The 22,852-nt window shown below is 33.8% G+C and overlaps 1 protein-coding gene across 1 annotated transcript in view; it reads right to left on the bottom strand.

Moving 5' to 3' along the window:
- The window catches only part of LOC106469432 (alpha-actinin-like), a gene marked incomplete at its 5' end in the record, with an annotated part of 80,226 nt that overhangs the window by 52,399 nt on the left and 4,975 nt on the right, over positions 1–22,852 (bottom strand). The window contains 6 exons of the mRNA XM_022397948.1: positions 9,491–9,567; positions 10,296–10,526; positions 11,423–11,515; positions 12,236–12,321; positions 15,488–15,569; positions 21,580–21,658. Coding sequence (XP_022253656.1) covers positions 9,491–9,567; positions 10,296–10,526; positions 11,423–11,515; positions 12,236–12,321; positions 15,488–15,569; positions 21,580–21,658 — 648 coding nt within the window. The remainder of the gene's footprint in view (positions 1–9,490; positions 9,568–10,295; positions 10,527–11,422; positions 11,516–12,235; positions 12,322–15,487; positions 15,570–21,579; positions 21,659–22,852) is intronic.

Below are 22,852 nucleotides of genomic sequence, written 5' to 3'. Positions count from 1 at the left end.
CTATCATACTTACAGTAATGTTCAAATGTACCTCGGCTGGACTGAACAAGAGTGACCCCTAACAGGCATGATAGTTTACAGCAAATGTACGAAGTTCACGCAGCTAACCTCATGTTTTTTTTTGGCACAATAAATAAAAGTACAGTTGTAATGAAACATGAACTTGAAATAAAAATACTTTTATGAAGAAAATTAAAATGTTTTTTTATGTACACACATAAACATGAAATCCTAGTTAAAAATACAAAAAATACTCGTCTATTGTTAGGTTTACTTAAATGATATTTTTGGGTCTTGTATATTACTTGAAACCATAAGGAGGGTACATAATTATAAAAAAAAATTCAAAATAGACAAAATTTGCATTTTATGGACGATAAAAAGTTTTTAGAGATTTTAAAATGTACTAAAACATAAAAAGTAATAAGTTCAAATCTGGAACAAATATAAAGTATCGTAAGCATTTCTTATAAATAATATTTCTTAACCTAATTTTCCAAGATATTAAAGATCATAATGCAAAAGAACTAAATTTATCAAAAGTAACAGGATTTATGGTTCTTAAACTACATGCATTTATGAAAGTTCTTATGAAGTTTCAAACAGTTTCATCTGCTAATTTTATTGTTGGAATGAAATATAGCAAGACTTGCTATGGCTACTTAGAAAGTTAGTGGCCGGTGGTCATCGGGTTAACCAAATTGTATGAAACTTAGTACAACTAAAAAAAATAGTATCTAGTTTTGGCTTAAAAAATTCATATAATTTGATTTATTGTTTAACTTGAAAAAAAGTTACAAAATTTTGTTGTGAGACTGTTTTGAAAAAAAAAACAACAACAAAAAAACTTCCTTTCATCTAAAAATTTTTTTTTTTTTGTTGATCACAAAATTCAATTTTATATATCCAGTCAGTTTCAATATGACTAAATATTCATTCCCATATTTCTTTTGTTTCATTGATTACAATAGTCCCCACTTCCAGCTGTAAATTGTAAAATATGCAACAAAGATTTATCAGTTACTTAGAGTTAGAGCTAAATGATTAGTGGCACTTGCTATCTGATTAATCAATTTGCACACACACATCCCAAGTACAAGCAAAAAAAAAAGTGTGCTAGCTTCACAACTTTTTCAAATACTGCATTATTCTATCATGGTATTACTATTTTGTGTCTAAAAATATATTTTGACACAAATATTTTTAAAGATAATCTCAACAGTTTACTAATTCGCTAATGTTGACTAAATACCATCACAAGGTCGCCATTGTGTTCTTTTTTAAAATATGTAGTAACCCCACACTGATCTTCTGTAAATAAAATAAACTGATAATTAAGTAATGAAAACATGTTTACTATCACCAACAAGTGTAATAATGTTTTATTTAAAACATACCATGATTGCAATTAGAAATAATTAAGTAGTTAGTCATTTTGTTTATCTACCTTCCTTGAACATGATAAACAATAAAAATAATATTCAATTATAAGGTGAGTCTTCAGAATATTTTACATTCCCCTAACATACTCATTTCAAACAGATATAATTTAACATACATATACTTTCAGAATTTACACCTGAAAAGGAACTTCAGTTCCATTTATAAAAACTACAAAAAAACCTCTTAAGTCTATGTATTAATTCTACTATGATGTGATAGTCTAATTGTTGTTCAATCTAGTCGTACTTAAACTTTCTTTATAGCTGTTTTCAAAGCCATGTTTCATTGATAAAGATCAAATTGCTTGATGTGGCAACATAAAAAGTTTTCAACCAAGGCCTGTACAAAAACTAAGGGAAATGCTTGAAAATCAAGAAATGGATATTTTTTATGGGGTGATAGATTCTTAGCAAAATAAAGTTATTCTTTAAGATGAGTGGAAAAATTATAAAAAAATTGACAAGTGGGCTATTTTGTTTAAAAGGCAAAACTCTTTGCATCTGTGCACAAATGAAAAATTTAAATTTTTTCTACATGAATTATACTAAATAAATGTCAAAAAATGACAAAATATCAATTCTGATTTACAATTGATTTTAATACTCAGGTCTCAAAAAAGTGGCAAAAAATATGACAAGCCAGAGGAAACCATGTCTTTAGACTTCAGGCACAATAATATCTATAATTAAGTTACTTTTTTAATCCTGAACTTTGTCCATGAAAATGTATCATACTTGTAACTCAACTACACTATTTAACATTTAGAAATAATAAAAAGACTTATTTCTCTATCATTCACCTGTTGCAACAATATTGTGTACACATTCCTAGGCTTGTTATTCCAGACAATTCAGTATTGTTTTGCATGTTTATGACAATGTTGGGACCTTAACCCTATCCCATGCACACAAAAAATAACAATAATAATCACAGTATAGCAAAAGTAAAGAATAAACACCAAAAAGTCATATAATGACCTCTATTTAGGTCTGGTGGTGTGCTGAGTAAGGAGGGAGGGGGTTCAGTCAGATCCAGGTAAGACGGGAGGGTGAGCAGGATGTGTTTGTCTTTTCCAGATGTGGTATCACATTCCTCTCTTATCTCACGCACTGGCGCAGCAATGGTTGTGAATAGCATGACTATATTGTACAAATATTAAACTTAGTACCCTAATATAAATCACTAAAACTTGTGTATAAATGCTTAACATTTACCTTATACACATTTTTTTTTTACTAAGTATAGGTGTTGGAGTGACATCTATGAGTCACTGAAACAACGAAATACCAGCTTGGATTTCAAATGGTGGCAGGAAAACTAAAACATCATATGATGCTTGGAGCAGTGAAAGGGTAAAATGTTGTATCTATATATCCATACAGTTACAAAACACTTTGTAACTAACCAAGGCAAAATGACTAATCAGAACTGATTTTATTTAATAGGTAAACAAATACTTAACCATAGCAAAAACCTAGTATGTTTTTATATTCTTCAAGTTTAAAGTCAAATAACATAAAGATTATATAACATCAATTTATTTTGTAAAATAAAACTTTTTACAGTTATAACTTTATCTTACAAAGATTGAGAACCATTAGGGAATTAATAAGCATAAAACTTATAAGTCTATTCAGATAATATAGTATTACTATGTTAACAAGTAACAGCAATGCTTTAACGTCTTCAGATTAGCTGCAGTGATGTTTCATTTTTAAAATGATGATATGATATCAGTTAGTTGTGAACATTGTAACCATATTTTTAGGATTTTTTACATGAAAGAAGAGACTTCCACTATAATAATATATATTTTGGATTAATAAGTGTTGATCATATAGTCCTAGAGCAATCTAAATAAGTAAAAAAAAGTTAAAATAATGTAAAAAAATATACAGCAATTTGAAATGCACATCCAGTACAGCCAAATTATACATATGGAGCTTATTGAAACTAGCTGGTTATAAGGGAAATTTTGCCAAGGCCTTCCCATAACATGTCTCACTTCAGAAAATATTTGTGCACAAATTTATTTTAAAAATTCAAGAAGCAAAAAGAATAGTTTTAGTCTCCTTAATTCAAAAAACAATTTTCAGCATTTATACACAAGTAAAATTGTATGCATTAAACAAGTGAAGCCCTTTAAAAACTGACTAACAACTAAAGAGACAAACATTCACAGGCGATTGCAAAATGTCTTCACCACGCAATTCCAACATGGTCAATTTTGACACCAGGAAAATTGTGAAAAACATAAAAAAAACTGTTTATATCACTGCTTGGAACTTGCAAGAAGGTATCTTTGTACCAAAATCCATGTAAGTTGGTTGACATACACATGAAAAGTTCATGAATACCTCAATTTATGCTTTCTTCAATGAAAAATTGAGCAAAAGACACAAATTCCAAAATTGTTTATATTTCTGTTTGGTACCTGCAAAGAGTATCTCTGTACTAAATCTCAAGTAAGTTTGGTTGAAATATGTCTAAGTAATTGACCAAAACCCCCAAAAAATATGGGTTTGTTTAACCTTTTGGCCCCCCTAAGTTGACCACAAATGGGCATATCCACCATTTTTGTTTGTCAACATATTGGACCTGTAGAAAAGTATCTTTGTACTAAATCCTGTGTAATGTGGTAAAGATATGTAATTGACCATAAACCCCAAAAGTATGTTTTTTGTGAGCCCTGAACCCCCTAATAAGATTCAAAATGGGCAAACCAAACCTTTTTATGTCAATTTGTTGGCTGTATGAAAATTTATATCTGTGACAATTTTCATCTTGAATGCTCATGGTTTGTACGGGTCATGGAAAACCTGGAAAGTCATGGAATTTAACTTTCATATTTTCCAGGCCTTGAAAGTCAGGGAAAATTGATATATTGACTAAAAAGTCATGGAATATCAAAATTTGTGAAAATTCATTCCTTTTTTCACTAGAAGTGTAAATAAAATTAGATATTTCAACCATTTTCTTTCCGTGTTTTCTTTTATTCGGAAAAATTTGCCGATTGATTGTGAAAACGAGTTCATCACTTGCATGCGTGCCTATATGAGTATTGTGTGTGTACAGTGGTTGTGTGCGCTGCTGTCCCAATCTCTGCATACATTTGGGTGCATATGCATTGTGTGTGCGTGCGCTGCTGTCTCGATCTCTGCATGCATTTGGGTGCATATGCATTGTGTGTATTGCCAATGTGCACGTGGCAATTGCATGCACATGCAGGCCATAGACGCGATGTCATAGTGTTGCCAGATATACTATTTTGAATCCCATGGAAATGATAAAAATCCCTTTAGAAAGAGAATTATAATTTTTACTTTTGATATAAACAGAAAATGTTATATGTATTTTTTTTTCTGACCTGTTCTATAATTTCAATACAAATAAAATAATTCATAAACCCTTGACGTACCGATAGTTCGAAAATCCCAATTTGGAGCGGCACGTATGCTAGCACGATCTGGCTATACACGTGTATATACGTGTCGTCGATCGTGGACGTGTGTTGTTTCGTTACATGTTGTCTCGCGCTGCTGTTTTATTTTCACATCCAACTTAGCATTTAACAGAGATTCTTTCGCAATATTTTTTGTGACTTTTGACTGCTACAGTTTTTGAAAGTGAAAGGGAACTGTCATTTCAATGATGCTTGGTTAGAGCACCCCGTTTATCATGAGTGGATTATGAAAGTAAGCTCAAATCCATCGACTGCAAGATGTGCTGTTTGCATGTGCAATTTCAGTCTCAGCAACATGGGCGAAGCAGCCGTCAAGAGCCACATGAAGAGTGAAAAACACAAGACAAAGCTAGTCAAACAATGTGGTAAGTTTACATTTCTTTTGGAAATATTGCATTGCTCATCTTTTGGTAACCAAACAAACATATTTCCTCTAAATTGAAAGATTTGGTAGTAAAATCAAGGTTTTAAATCATAATTCCGTCCGGTATACCAACTCGTAATCATGAGATTTCCGTAACTATCCAAGATGGCGGCACCCATGAGACGATTGAATTCGGAGTTTCGGAAAATCAGAAGTAATTATTTCAGTAATTTGTTGACAAATTTTCAACAAAATTTCACAATTTCAGAGGTATTGTGCAGAATTTATCTCGCTTAAAAACACAGCAAAATTATGTAGAAGAGAAGAGGAGTAAAACGAAAACTGCAAGTTAAAATTTTGTTGGTACCACTCACAGAGTCTCACTCTCAGTCTCAGACTCAGTTTGATGTCCAACTTGACTTGTTTTTGTACAACAAGAGTGTTCTGTATCATATAAAAATATGTTACGAAAATAGAAAGTGATAGGCATAACACTCCACTGAGCTATCCATTTCAAAATTTCAAATTTTTTGGTGGTAATTGGAATCGTCCAAATGCTGCCTTGCTGGGGTTCACAAGCCAATTTGTGTCCGAGTCACAAAGTCTCAAAGAAATAAAATTAAAAAAAAGAAAGAAAGAAATTAATTTAATAAATTTATAATGAAAAAGGGATGACTAGGATTATTATTTCAGCAAAGTTAGTGACAATTTTATGATGAATATTATTATGTGCTTACTAGTTAATGTGTGCTAAGTGTACACAGTCAACTGACTGTGAGGTTGAATTACACATTTATTTGAATTGAAGTGCTTCAGAAGAAATATTTTTCGTAATGGTAAAAATGGATTTAAAAATTGTATTACTTGATTGAAGGAAGGATCAAAATTGGAACTTATCACAGATGGAAGCTCATTTTGTTTTGAAATTTGTATAGTTTTACAAGATCCTGTCAATTATTATGGAATATTTCAGGATATACACTATAGAATATAAAAGAGAAAAAAATCTAGAATTTACCACTTTGATTTATGTTCTCTTTTTCCTTAAGGCTCATCTACTCTCACAATAAAGAGCTTCTTCAAGCCAAAAGGAGAATGTCCATCAGTTTCTATCACTCAGTCTGCAGATGCAACCCCGAGTACTTGTGCTCCATCAACCTCCAAAGTGACATCTCCCATTCCTGTTGCTGCTAGAGAGGATACATTGAAAGCAGAAATACTCTGGTGCCTGAAAGTGGTTAAGGACCATTTATCATTTCATTCCTGTCAGCACAATAGCGACCTCTTTCAAAGAATGTTCCCAGATTCAGCGATTGCAAAAGGGTTCCAATTGTCAGAGACAAAATGCAGATACATGACTGTGTTTGGTTTGGGGCCATATGTGCAAGATCTCCTTGAGGTGAACAGCTGTACCATGTCCTATGAAGACTGATGTCAAGTAGCGAGTGCGAACTTCATTATGCTGCCACATTCTTATGAGGAAGTCCATTTGCTTTTTTCTGCAGTTTCTGATTGAGACTTTCATCAAATAGGATGGCATAATGGGAGGATTTCTTTATGTTGTCATACAGGAAGAACTGAATAAAGTTCCTCACAGAGTAGGGTTGGAAAAATTACTGCAAATTAGTATGGATGGTCCGAATGTAAATTGGAAAATGTATGATGATTTGTCAAGAGAATACAAATTGGAAGTGAACCGTTCCATACTCAACATGGGCTCGTGCGGGCTCCATATAGTTATAGGTGCTTTTCTAACAGGTGCCAAGGCTGCTGAGTGGGAGGTGGAGAGCTTCCTATCATCCTTGTATTATTTGTTTGCTGATGCCCCAGCCAGAAGAGAGGATCATGAGAAGATAACTGGAGATCATACCATGCCACTCAAGTTTTGCAAGACTCGATGGCTGGAAGATCTTCCTGTTGCAGAGAAAGCGATCAACATCTGGGAGAATGTATATATGTATGTTAAGGCAGTTGAAGAGAAGAAAATCTCTCCCCCAAAGAACAAGTCGTTTGAAACTGTTCAGAAGTGTACCAAGGTGGCTGATTTTCCAGCATGACTGAGCTTTTTCATATCTCTGGCAAAGTTGGCCAATCCCTTTCTAACAGACTACCAAACTGATGCGCCAATGTTGCCCTTCTTAGCCGAAGATCTAACCAGAATGCTTGCTTCCTTTATGCAGCAATTCTTAAAACTTGACAGGAGTACCTTACTTCTCCTTACAAGATAATGCAGGCAGATATTAGCAGCGAGGCCATTCAGCTGCCCTTGTCCAAGGTCGATATTGAATTCTACATTGAGAAAAAGCTAAAGGATGTGAAAGCAAAAAACATCATCAGTGAGCGAAGGATTCTGGAATTTCACGTCCAAGCAAAATAGTTTCTTGCTGCAATGACCCGCAAGCTCATTGACAGATGTCCGCTTAAGTATGCACTTGTCAGAAATATGGGATGCTTCAATCCAAAGAGCATGGCAAAAGATAAGGAAAACTCCACTGCAAAGCTGAAAAGGGTGCTTAGCTCCTTTACTGATGCAAACAGACTTAAGGATTCATGTGATGACATCCTAAGAGAATACTCAGAAGCATGTGATGAGGCATCAAGAAGCGCAGAGATGAGAGAATTTGATCCGAAGAAAGACAGACTGGACTCTCTGATGTGCACATTTCTGTCTGAGTCTCGCTATTCATCTTTGTTAAAGGTGGTCCACATGTTGCTTGTCTTGTCCCATGGACTAGCCTCTATTGAAAGAGGATTCTCCGGCAACAACAAAGTTGAAGAGGACAATCTTCTAGGGCACTCGCTTATATCTTTGAGGGCTATATATGATCATATCAAATACGTAGGAGGAATTCAGAACATTACTATCAACAAGTCACTCATGTTAGCCGCTTCAGCAGGTAGGCAAAAATACCATATGTATCTTGATGAGCAGAGACGTGAAAAGGAAAGTTTGCAAGTTTGCAGAGGAAGCCGAGTCAACTGGCAGATTAACTTGTATATCCAAATCAAACAGCCTCCAACGTACAGCAAAGGAGAAGATGTTCCAGTTAGAAGTGATTCAGAAACAAATTGATGAACAGCTGAATGTCATCAAGAATTCGTAAAGTAAGACACAGTGGAAAGTTTGCAGAGGAAGCTAAATCAACTGACAGTTTGACATGTATATCAAAATCAAACAGTCTCCTATGTTAACAGGTCTGTATGTACAGTAGAGGAGATTTCTAAGGTAGAAATCATTCAGAAACAAATTGATGAACAGCTCAATGCCATCAAGAATTCGTAAATTAAGACTCTGCACTGCAGACAAGTTTGCAGAGGAAGCTGAATCAACTTCAAACAGCTACTGACGTACAGCAAAGATGTCTCAAGAAGAACTCATTCAGAAACAAACTGATCAGCTAAATGCCACAAAGAATGCATAATGTAAATATTTTGTTGTTGTTGTTAATGGGGGGATGCAAAAGAAGAGACAGTGCAGTATATACGCTTTGCTTTAGGATAAAATTTTTCGGTCTACCATGTAAAAATTTGTTCAAAAGTCATGCAATTTCACATGTAAGAAAGTGTATGAACCCTGATGCTATAAATATGACTGCACGTACAGGAACCCAAATATACATTTTTAATTTTTTACCATATAAAATCATTAAAAAGGCCTAAATCAAAAAATGAAAAAGTTGTCTTGGTGTATTGGACAAAGGTAATCTTACCAAGTTTCAAATCAATCCACTGAGAAATGAAGGAATGGCAGTTGACTGAAATATGTTTGGAAGAAAGAAAACAGTATGTCTCTCTGCAGACACATAAATATTATATTTATTAGTAAAACTGTTTTACTGAATGGATTTTTACATTGGTCCCATGAAAAATTATCAAAGTGAAAAGAGATAAAAGCAATGAAAATATCAAAAATTAAATAATAGGTTTTTATACATCTATATTTAAAGAAGGATTACATTTTGAGCTAGCACTCTTCGTCAGATCGTATAGTTTATAACAAAGGCGCATTCGCAGAATTCAAAATGAAAGATTTTAATTCCTGTAGATTTCTATTTTTCCATTTTTTGTTTAAATTTTAATTGCTATCTACTTATCTTTTCATGACTTGTAATTTCTATGTAATAAATGTAATTTTGCTTAGAATTTTCACACTCAACATTCAAAATACTACGCACGCAAGTTCTTTAAAAAATAGTGTTTGCTTACACACGCATCCTTACCTCATCATTTCTGACAAAAGCCATTCTTCAAATCCTTTCTCTGCTGTTTCTAGTATTTTCCAAGCATTGGCTATATCCTGTAGAGAAATGTTGAAAAATAGATTATTTTAAAACATACTGCTAATGTAAGTAATGAAGGAAAACAATGATTTTTAATATTCTGGCCAACGTTAATATTGCATGCAGAAAAGTAACACGTTAACCTCATACACTGTGGTACTTTATTCAAGAAAAAGAAACTTGCTTCAATTAAGAATATCTGAAGTGAGATATATGATGATAAACAGATTGGAATTTTTAACATATCTCTTGATTTACTAAAATCTTGATAGATTTCCACATTTTATCCATATTGTGGGACATTTTTCAAAGCTGTTAATATACAGAAAATGAAATATGCGTATTTAAAAGTTTGACAAACAACAAAAATAAGTCTACAAATGCCCTAATACTACTATATGTTCTGACAAATTTTAATGTTTGAGAAATTAGATTGAATCTAAGCTAAAACAATGAATTTAATTTATTTTAAAATAATTAAGAATAACATCAATGAGATCCCTTTTCTAAATGTACTTAGGCAGAATTTTGCTAATATCAATTTTCAAACTTTTGATGAGCCCAACCCTAATTTCACATTTTTAAAGTTTAATATTAGTTAGTACCACTAAAGGCTTAGTCCTTGATAAGTATGTACAGCTGAAAAGCTAGGTACTAAACATTTATTCATTCATTATTACTACTACAACTACTTACAGAGTAAGAAGAAACTTGTTGCTTTTGCAAAATAAATGTTTTCACTTACAGAAACCATTTTGCCTTCACTTGGAAGATATGCAGGACGATTGCTCAGCCTTAATTTGGTCTGGAGAGTGTTGAAATTTGTTTCAAGTTTGGCTTTCTCTTCAACTCTTGGTGGTTTGCTAACTCTCCTATACTTTCGAAATTCTTCAAGCTTCTTTTGGACTCCATTTAATGTATTATCTGCTGTTCTGTTCTCAAGCCAAGGTGTGGTCTTATTGATCCAGTCAAGCAACTGGAATATACATGTTCAATAGGTAGCATACATACAGTATGCAACATTTCCATCCACAAAAAAGTTCTTCAGAAATTACTGAATAGTAAGTTTAACAGATAATTGAAAAATCTAGTCAGTTACTTCTGTTTTTAAATTTTATCTTGTGTTTGTTTTAAAGAGAGTTTATTTCTTAAGATTTTTAAAACACTTACATATTAAATTTAGTTACTTTTAAATCTTCAAAAATAATCTTTCAGAAACTTTTTAAATTCATTGTTTCTCTATTTCAGAATACAAAACTTTATGAGTGTGACGCAAGCTATGCTAAAACATACAAACATTTGAGAGAAAAAACAGATATAACAAACAAATTTACAAAACAAAAACTTAATTTTAAATAACATTGTAAAATAATAATAATACTTAGTTTTTGACTATCAAGAAAATGAGTGCACACCTTACTATCTAAATGCACATGCACACACACTCCAATTTAACGGATGTGAACAAAATGTGGATGCAAATATAATTTAGTAGATATTTTGCACAACAGCTTATTAAAAGCTTATCAAAGTTTTTAAAAAGGCCTAATGTTAGGCTTAGAATAACATTACAAGTTTATTTATTGATAGTATTAAGTACAGTAAAGTTTATCCCTAACTAAACTAAAGCAAAAAACGTATACAAGTTACAGTGTTAACTTATCTCTTTATCAAATATAGACTGTACACTTAATAAAGGCTTAACTACTGTTAGGCCTAAGACAAGTGGACTTGTAGATTTCAGTGTATACAATTACAATTCTTTTGTATTATTATAGAAATCCTATATTTAAAGAAGTACTGTTACAATAAAGATACTAATTCGACTGCAAATGTTTTGCAGGTCTCTGCTAGTCTACTCATAATACTTACATCACTGACCAGCCTCTCATATTCATCCATCAACCTTTCATTTTCTTGGTTCACCTTAAGCACTTTACAGATGCGGTTAGAAGCTGTTTCAGCCTGCAATATAAAAATAAAATATTATAGACAGTTACTTCCAAAATGGTGCTAATAAATAAACAATGTTTCCAATCACATGCACACATAAATTCATTTCAGACATTGAGCTCCCTAGATACTTAAAATAAGGGAAAATGTAGATGAACTTAGTAAATGTTGTTTACTTAAGTACTTTATGTACATTGAACATTTTTAAACAAAAAAGATATTTGTTATGAGAATATTTTAATTATATATTTCCTTCAATTGTTTTTTTCATAATGTATATAATTTTATATATTAATGCTCAAACAGTGGTAAGTTAAATGGCAAAATAACAATATAACTTATTATTTTCATTGTATTCTAGTTGATGGTATGATCAGTTCATGTACTGAGGGTATATATGTATATATATATATATAAATAACCAAACTTCAAACAGAAATATTTGAACACTGATAAAAAATAAAAAGGATGAAAAACTCCCCTTAATTTCCTTGAGATTATTCTAATTTTTAAATATGCTGATGAAAAACAAATGTATGCTTCTTCCTAAAGAACTTAGCTATGTTCTGTAACAGTTTATCATGTAACTTTTCACTGTCATATAAAACTAAATTACTTAATAAAAGGTAAATTATTAAGTGTTTAATAAAAGAAGAAAGATACACTATCTGATAATGTTATTATTTGTAACACAATTCAAACATGGATGAGTATTAGTTATCAAAGACTTGCCTGTTGAGCCCCAGAAAAAGTGTGATAATATGAAGAAACATATGTCATAACTGCTCGTTCATCTGGCATAGCAGTACTGTTGAGATCTACATAAAAAAATTATATTTCATGTCTGCAGTTGGAATGAGAAAAGATGCCCACAGAAAATTTAAAATCTACTAAATTTTACTTTGAGAAAACTTTGAATTTATAATTGAAAAACAACAACATATCATGTTAGGCTGTCTATAATTACTTTATTTTTTCAGAATCTTAGATTTTTTATTTCTTTTTTTCTTAAGGATGAAAATGGTTTTAACTAAAAAATGACAGGGATTGAAAACTGTCAACGACGTTTTTTTAACAGACGTGGAATGACCATTTGATATATAAAAATCATCTTTTCTTATATGAATATGAAAAAAACAATGTATACAATTTGAAAAAAGCTGAAAAAAATACTGTGGTAGTATCAAAAGTTAATTAATGTGCTGAAAGTTATACGACCATAACAATATCAAATCAAATATGGAAGTGAATGATAAGGTGCATATTTTACTTTGTATGTGCATGAAATTTTATATTATACTTAATATAGTATGCTTTTTGATAGTTTTGTTATTCTAACAATTTTAAATAACCATTTCAGCAACTGAAAAATTAGTATTTTAATTAAATATTGGTATACATATTTACACTAATTAGAATTAATGGAAGACTTTAAGGTTTGTGCAACAACAATTAAAATAACTCAATATATTTCATAAGTAGGACTTTCCAAGTATAGTCATAGTGCAAAAGTAAACAGCTGAGTACACAGCACTAATTGTTGAAACTAACATAAAAGTAGAACATTAACTATTAGAAAATTATATATACATACACAGAAAACAGTGAAATATTAAAAAGGATTTCAAATGACAAACCAAATCACAAGGCTATCTTGACAATTTATGTAGCATAGCAAATCAATAAGCATTTCATCAATATGTGTTCTTGCACATATTACTGTATCTAAGAACCCCCTTAGTTTTAAAAGGCAGTAAAGCCCAACACTGTTTCATGGATTTATTAGTATTACTACTGGTGTTTTAAGGCATGACAAACATAGGTTACAACTATGAATAATCTTTTCAGTTGTTTGATTTGAGCAAAGGAGATTCAAATAATCATATGTAAACTTTGTACAGAGGATGCAAATTTTCTGCTATTAAACACAAATTTTTATGGGCAGTGTTTTAAGAACTGGTTAGCACTATTTTCACCATGCATGAGTGTGTTACCTGGTGCAGCATGGCATCTTTTGAGTTTCACCCACTGTGGGTGTTTGCAGCTACTTCATCTGGAGAGATGATGAGAATTTTTCAGTTTCCAATCAAGCACAGCTGTGGTATGATATACAATGAAATACTTACCTAGACAGTTGATTTTTTAAATTCACTTTAAAAAACAATGTATAAGGTATTGAGGTAAAATTTGATAAGCACATTTTATAAAAACATACAAATTTATTATAAAAAAAGTAGGAAGAGTATTTGACATGTGAATTCCTAACATATTTAAAAAGTCAGCTCAAGTGCAAGAAATACGAGCCATTTAAAAAATGACTGAAAATACGACAGTTCACATTTAAAAAAACTGTTTTTAACATTTCAACTGACTGCAATACGTGCATAGAGGTAAGAGAGATTAGACTACACAGAAGCTAGATAAATAGTTAAACAAATAAGAAGTCAAGGAAGCAAACAGACAGAATGCTAAATACTTTTCTTAGTCCATAGTTTGACACTATTATAATTAGATTCAAATCTATACTTAAAAATTTAAATAAGTAGAAATAAACCTAACTAAAATAAAAGCAATCAATAAAATCCACCCTAGCAGAAGTGGAAAATGTTAAAATAAGAGTTTCTGCATTTGTAGTAGCTTCAAAAGCTCTATTTCCAATAGTCTGTTCCAGTTAATTAAAGTTCTTACACCCAATCAGATAGAAGCTCAAAAGCAAGTTTTATGATAATGAATAATAATAATCTAATATGTGGAGAAAGCAAAGAAATTAACAAGAAGGAATTCTTAAAGGTAACTTCTCCACAAATGAATTTCATTCATCAATAAAGTAGAGATAATTACTTGACAAAAGAGATTACTTTAGCAACTTCAACATGTATAACAAACAAAGCAGTACCAAACAAACAACTATATATACTCTAATACATCCCACAGTTCTGTATACCTATGGGATGGCATCTATCAAAGCAAACCTAATCTTCAGTGGGACCAATTATCTTAATCATAAGCCTAATTTCCTACTTTTTTGATATATTTCTGAAAAAAAAATTAAAGGTTACTATTTCAAGTTCAAAGAGCTACAACTTAACAGGATCTATAATTGATAACAATTTCCAAAAACTGAACCACAAGTTAGAAACTGACTTCATATTTGTTTTCACTCTAAACACAAGTGATCTAAAAACAGTAAGTATTTACTTTTGATGTTAAACCACTTTTGGATGTTTTATATGTGAAACAGAGCTGTGAAAAAATGACAAGATTGCTCCTTGTGGTTGACCACTAATACCAAATATCAGCCAACACAACAGTTAATATTCACTTATGACAGTTCCCATTTTGAACCTACACAAAATCCCCCCCAAAAAATCTAACAATACATAAGCTGCCTCGACAAATTTGAAGCCTGAACAGTATTGAATAAACTTAAGTTTATGACTTTTACAATACTATGATAAATTTCAATATGTCTTAGAATGACAGCAACCAACATGGCAAATAGTGGCTGTCAGGAAAAAAAATGTTTTAAACACATTTTTATGAGGGCTTTCAAAACAGATAAGATAAAGCAAAGGTACTGTTCTCATCAAGAGAAGAAAGCTGATCTGCTTTAATGTAACTCTTTTTAAATAATTTACTTTGCTTCTAGCAAAGAATAAAAATTGCAAAAATCATTTCTTATGCAACTGCACCCACTTCAGAAACAACATAAACATTTGCCATTTTGTTTCCATTCACTCTATTAACCCGAATTTGTTGAAAAAAAATTCCATTTTTTCCATGCATTTCAGAGAGATATATTTTAATACTTATTCTGATACTGAGTTTTGGTCATTGGTCTTGCAACTCTTCTTTTTTATTATTTACACCCATCATCATTTATGTCCTTTGAAATTATTTTGTTCCATACAAAAACATAATTTTTTAATATTTCTGAAAATAATATTTCATTTGTAAAAAAACTATGTTAAGCTTTAAACTAACCATCTGAATCCAACATCTTAGGAATGTTCAAGTGTTTCTCTGCAACATCAAAGGCCAGGTTGAGATTTTCGAGTGGATTATCCTGTCAGAAAAAACATGTCATATCAAAGTACAACATACTATATCACCTGATTAATGCTGGAGAAAAATGGGCAAAATAAGGAGTATTAATGAAAAATAATCTTAACAGGAAAAGAAGGAATTCATTTCGGTACTAACAAAGAAACAAAATTGTATATTATTCACACCAAACATAAAACCTTATCACAGTCCCATAACAAAACTGTTAAATAAATGTATGTAAAAAAATGAAACAATGAGGTGAATCAGTTTACATGGATCTATGCTTATCATTTGATACAGTAGTTTGAGAAATGAGCAGGAACTTAAGATAACTTTTGCTACAGGTAAAAATTTTTTTTTTTTTGCTGGATAAGTCAATCTATTCACCTATTTAATGAGTTATTTAGACTGCCAAAATATGAGCCCAATTTAAAGCATTTCTGATAAAACTATCCAGATATTTCACTTTCAGAAGCTTAGTTGTTGTACTGGGGGTCTAAAATTTTGGTTGGTTGATTGTTTGAGGTTTTCTGGGACAAAGCTATGGGGCTACCTGTGCCAAACAATCAGTAAAAAATAATAAAGTAAAATACTATAAAGACTAAAAAGAAAACAAACTAAAAATCAAACAATGCCAAGAAACAGGTTAAAAAACTTAAATAGAATAAAAAAGGCCAATGGCCCTTAAAAATTAAAAAACACAATCAAGATGAACAGTGTCACCATCACTAATGAAACCATCCAACCATCAGGGGTAAACCCGAAGGATATACATGTTGAAAATGGTGCCACCACTCACAGTCATAATGACGGCACGACAGTAAAATGTGGGCTAATGTGACATGAGTGTCACAAAGGCAACACCCTAGTGGATCAGTCCCAGATAAAAGAAAATAATTAGTTAAAAAACTGTGTAGCCTAGCGAAAACAACTTCATCCTTTTGATCCTTACGGAAACAAGACGGTCAAAGAACAACAGAAGTTTTGATCTGGAAAAACTTGTTATGATGTTTCTCACTCCAAATCCATTGCAAAATCGTGCAAAGCCAAGCCTTGGACACAGGACCATAGTCCTTGTATGGGACAAGCATGGCTGTTATTGCACCAGAGCAGATGAACTTAGCTGCGGTGTCAGCAAGCTTTTTACCACTTATACCGACATGACCAGATATCCAGAAAAACTGGATAGAAATGGAAGATAGATAAAAATAGGACAGTCATTTTTGAATATTGAAGAGAACAGGGTGAGAGCTAACATTATGCAATTCCAGAGCCAGAAGACAGCTAAGAGAGTTGGTGTAAATAGTACAGTCAGTGTACTGGTCAATTTCTACGTGATCCAAAGCAAGAGAAATGGCATACAACTTGGCAGTGAACACAGAAACTGTAGAGGGGATCCTGTGAGCAACCACTGAGCCACAACAAACCATGGAAGAGCCCACTGAGTCATCTGATTTCGAACCATCTGCGAAAACGGGAACAGAAGAATGGTTCGAAAGATGTTCAGCAAAGAGAAGATGGCACTTCCAATTGGGTGTATCCACCTTCCTCATATGATTCAAGAAAATGTCACAGGTGGAGATGGTAACAAGCTATGGTGGGATGGTCCCATCATCGGACTCAGCAATGCCATCCAATGATAGACCCAATTCAGCCAGCTTTGCCTGGATACAAAGGCCAAAAAGGAGGAATGGCAGACCATCTATTTTGAAAGACACAACCCCAGGTGGGATGCTGTGGTAAGGATCAAAGCTTGGTAGCATACTGTAAAGAAGGGTGCAAACAGTGGAGGTGAAGAGGAAGTTTGTGGGACTCAGTGTATAGAATATGGACTGGCAAAGTGTGGAAGGCCCCTGTGCAGATTCAAAGCCCCAGATGGTGAACAGGGTCCAACACCTTCAATGCAGAGGATCTGGCAGAACCACAGACCCATAGTCCAACTTGGATTGTATGAGAGCACGACAGATCTTGAGCAAAGAACATTGATCCGCTCCCCATGAGGTGAAAGAGAGGACATGGAGGATGTTCAGTGCCCTTCTTGTACACTTGACACGAAACTGCTTAATATGAAAAATGAAAGTAAGCTTACGGTCAAAGATAAGTCCCACGAACTTTGTCTCAAAAACCATGGGAAGAACAACACCAAGATGGAGCTTGGAGTGTAAATCCTGTTGGTGGCAGGAGTGCATGCAAATGGTTTTGGAGAAAGAAAGGTAAAAACATTTGCTGTGGTCCACTTCATCAAGTGAATGTGGGCAGTCTGAAGCTGCCGCTCAATAAACCTCATGTTTGACGACTGACAAGAGACGTGGAGGTCATTGATATAGAGCCCATTTGAAACAGTAGGAGGAAGTTGACGAGTAATAGCATTGATTTTAACACCAAAAAGCATGACACTCAAGATACAGCCTGAGAGACTCCAAGCTTGTGTGTGAAAGAACAGGAAAGGGTCAAACCAACACGGATTTGGAATTGCCTGTCAAGTAAAAAATTACTAATGAAAATGGGTAAATGGCCATAAAACCCAAAATGTCAAGCCTCCATGTAGTGTCATAAACCTTCTAAAGATAAATGAAGAAGACAGAAACAAGATGATCTCTCTTGAGGAGAGGTTCACTGATCAAGATTTCAAGTTGAATCATGTAGTCCATGGAACCCACACTGGGTGGGCGAGAGTAGGTTGTTTGATTCAAGGAAACAAACAAAATGAGCATTAACCATCCTTTCCAAGCATTACTGAAACAACTAGTCAAAGAAATAGGATGATAATTAGAAGGAATCTTGGGATCCTTCCCAGGCTTTGAAAAAGGTGGAGTAGGAAAAACGTTCTCCTACCAGATCCATTTAAAAACAACCAGAAGAGCAAGAGAGGCAGGAGTAAGAATGAGCATGGGTCCATTGGAAAGCAATGCAGTCAGAAAGAGTAGGATACTTGCAAAAGGTATCCCAGGCCTGTTTCTGAGCCTTTCATGCCAGCAAGAGACCACCATGGATGAGGATACTGTAACAAGGTTTTGGGGATAGAATGAACAGCTGCTTGAATTATACAATTAGTTACTGCTTCCACGTAGTCCTTAATAGATGGAAGACTAACAACAGTAGGATCAAGTTCCGAGAGACAGGTGAAAGAGAGCCAGTCAGCCTGCTCCAACTTCTACCATGGTGCTCGGGTCGGGTGGTATAAACCATGGCCAACCATGGAAAATAATCACTGCCACATGGGTCACTGTCAACCATCTAAGAAAAATGAGAAAAAAGTGAAGGGTAACAGATAGATAGATCAATAGCAGTAAAAAACTGAGTAGGTGCATTAAAATAGGTAAAAGCACTAGGTTGTGATCTGAGAGAATACGCTCCACAGAACAATTCCTCCCATCAATATCAGAGCCACCCCAGAGGGTGTTGTTTCCAATAAAGTCTCCCAGAATTAAAAAGGGAAACAGCAACTGTTCTACAATAGCATCAATGTCTGATTGATTGTAAGTCTATCTGGGAGACAGGTAAAGAGAACAAATAGTAATGATACGACCCAAGGAGATACATATGGCTACAGCCTCCAAGGGCATATTGAGTGACACAGACAAGGTGGGTATATGCTGGTTATCCAGCAGTGCCACACCTCCATGAATTGTCTATCACACAACCTGTCATTCCTGTATAGAGAAAACTGCTGAAAGGTAACAGTATCAGCAGGTTTCAAGAATGTTTCCTGTAAGGAGAGACACACGGGATGACAGGAATCGATCAAAGCCTTGATGTCATCCAAATTAGGATGAAAACCTCGATAATTCAACTGTATCAATGTGGCCATTTTCATTTAGGTAGAGGAGAAGTGGGTGAAGAACCTTTTTGCTTGCAACCACACCATTTTTCTTTATTAGAAGGAAGTCTGTTGACCTCCATGGAACATGCCCTGGATTGACTGGGCAGATCTCTGTCAGAGGATGGAGACTCCAGAGACTGAGGACGAGACCGATTAATGGTCTGCACCTCATGGCCAAAGGAAATGGACCCGCGCAGTCACTGGAAGCAATAATGGGGACAGAGACAGGAGTAGATGTTGACTTCTCAACTCATGCAACCATGGAGGGCAAAAGACTCTTCACATGGTGTGAGAAAGACTCTGATGGAGGCACAGAATGATCTATTTACACTCCCACTGTAGCAGTGGAATGGAGAGCAGCAGAATATGTCCGAAATGGAGCAGGGGGCAACAACTTCCGAGCCTCTGGATAAGAAATGTTATTTACAGTTTTTAAGCATTGTACCTCTTTTTCCTCAACCCACTTAGGACAAGAACAAAAATAAGAGGGATGGGAACTATCACAATTGATGCAGTGAGGGTCCAATTGACACTTGTAGGCATCATGGTCTTTGCCACCACAATGAGCCTGATTCAAAGAATCACGACAAGATGCCTTTGAATGTCCAAACCACTGACACTGGAAACATCTGAGAAGGTTAGGAATATACGGCCATACCTTACAGTTAAGATAACCTGTCTTGACAGAGGCAGGTGGATGTGATGATTTAAATGTCAAAATCACAACATTTGTAGGCAACATAATTCCTTCTTTACAAGTGGAGATATGTCTCACCACAGAAACTCCTTGGCTGGAGAAACCAGCGAGGACCTCTGACTCAGGGATATTCTGTAAATCCCTCTCAAGGATGACTCCTAGGGAAGAATTTAAAGAAGCATAGGGAGCAACCTCAATAGGTATATCCCCAATGGCCTTCAAATTCAGGAGGAGTTCACTGTGTGTAGGTGTAAATGTTTCCACCAAGATGTCTCCAGAACCGAGCTTCTTTATTGACCCTTTATTAACCCTTCTGAATGAAAAAAAGAAAGAGACATTTGCCCTAGGATTTGTCAAACAAAGAACGAAGAATTAAAAATCAAGGTACAGGAGCTGACTTGAGTGGTGACTGTCGTCATGTGTGGTCACTTTCATATTAACTGTTTTTTTAATGTTTTATTTTTATCTGGATTTGGGGGATCCATAAGAAAATGAAAATGATTTTGTGCCCACTGACCCCATTCACCATGGAGTCCTTGAGGGGACACATTGCAATGCCTAGGAAGAACATTATAGCACTGCCAGGGCTTTGTGAGCACTATACCCAAACACCAGGATCAGACATATTGTCCACAACACCCATTGAGAATGCCAAGCACTGATACTCAGTTGATCCTAGCCCAACAGGCACATTTACAGGAATACAAGGCCAAAGTGGTGTGTTGCAGTGCCCCAGACACCACTCAACCACTAGGATCCTCTCCTCCCCTTCATGAGTCACCATGCAAGGCAAACACACGTTGGTGGATGTTCAGATCCCAGAAGAGGTAAACTGAAGATACAGAACCTTCCCTAGGAGGCCCCCTCACCACGTACAAGAATACAGCTCGAAGAGTCTAAAATTTTGTTTTCATTCTTGGACAGTTGATAACGATTACTACTTAGGTTTATATATTAAGACAGATGTAAGGCAAATTATACTTTCTATATGTTTATAATTCATCATCAGAGAAAAATTCAAACCTGAATACAAGTATTTAAATAACAATAATATGCACCCGTTATGGAATGTCTCACCAATTTTTTCAGGTAATTATACACTTTATAATTGATTAATTAATTATTAATATAATTATTATAATTAAAAATTATATATTTTTATATATTATATATTCAGTTAATTATATTATTTTGAAACAAATTACAAATAATCATTAAAAAGAATGAACATGTGAAAAACAATTGCTTTTGTATGTCACAATCAAATTTTGTACTAATACCTCTTGGCTATTTTAGTCAGATAATTATTAAAAAGAGGAAGATTCAACAACATTTCCTGTTTAAAATAATTTGTTACAATAAATCATATGAAGAACAGACAAGTTTTTCTACCGATAAAAGTTTTTTTTTATTAATGTTGTGCAAGAACTTTAAGACAGAAAAGATATCTTGTAATAAATAATTTTCAAATAAATCTATATATTTATCAAGTACTTTACACTCACTCACCTTTGATAGTTTGCTGTAATCTAATAAATCTGGCCTGTGTCGATGAATCAAAGCACAAAATGCTAATCCATCTTTCCAGCTGCAGAAAATAACATATGTAATTCAAACATATTTCTTGGTGAAGTTTCTAAGAATAGCTGTGATGGATGTTATTAAAATAATTACATATTAAATACCAAAACTTGTAAAAAAAAAAGTAATATAATTCTGTATTCTCTAACGCTTCATTACAAGAGATTCTAAACCCTAATTCATCTACCTAAGTACCTGTTATGTTTCTACACCAATAGAGCAAGTTGCATTCATTTAAGCAAAAAAAATATATGGCAGCTCCTAGTTAATGTGGATCCTTCCATTAGTGTGTCGATGTTATGATGTTTAGAATATATTGTGCTACACTGAATATTAACATTTTCTTACACTGTAAATATATTTCAGATATGTACTTACCTTTCTCACACAAAGCTATCTCAATCTTCTTTCTACCCCCTAAGCATTTCAATGCTCAGCACACTGGTAAATATTGCTAGCATGAGAATAAAAATATCAGGGGATATCAGTGACACCCCTTGAAAATTATCATATGCAACCATTCTGATAATGAAGTCCAATTTCATTTTGACTTTGAAATTACTGTTTAACCCTATCTCTATGGGTCTTCCAATGGCCATATCATCACGTTTGTAGACTTGCATTCAGAATTTTATTGAACTACTATTTCATGAATGTATGTCAATAAGTTTGGTATCAAATTGTAAATTATAATTCAAATTTCAGTATGATTCATTAGTTAATTTCTTAATTTAAAAGTAAATATTAAAAAATAAATCCTAAATATAAATTTTTGTGTGACAAGTGGTATGTTGAATGCAGCATTGGTTCAAATTAGATGTTTGTGATATCAAAATACTAAGTCTATAGTTTCGTATGATTTGTTTGTTTGTTTTGAATTTCGCGTAAAGCTACACGAGGCCTATGTGCGCTAGCCATCCCTAATTTAGCAATGTAAGACTAGAGGGAAGGCAGCTAGTCATCACCACCCACCACCAACTCTTGGGCTACTATTTACCAACGAATAGTGGAATTGACCGTCACACCGTATAATGCCCCCGAGGCTGAAAGGGCGAGCAAGTTTAGCGGGATGGGGATTCGAACCCGCGACCCTCAGATTGCGAGTCGAGCGCCCTAACCACTTGAAAACTCAAATTACAGATAATGACAAGCTAGAATATAAAATAAGAAGGTCTTATCTTTTCTATTTGCTAAGCTATCA

This window comes from Limulus polyphemus, unplaced genomic scaffold (assembly GCF_000517525.1).
Source record: "Limulus polyphemus unplaced genomic scaffold, Limulus_polyphemus-2.1.2 Scaffold3482, whole genome shotgun sequence".
Classification (NCBI taxonomy): Eukaryota; Metazoa; Arthropoda; class Merostomata; order Xiphosura; family Limulidae; genus Limulus; species Limulus polyphemus.
Note: the sequence above shows the minus strand (reverse complement) of the source record. Positions and strands in the feature narration are given on the sequence as shown.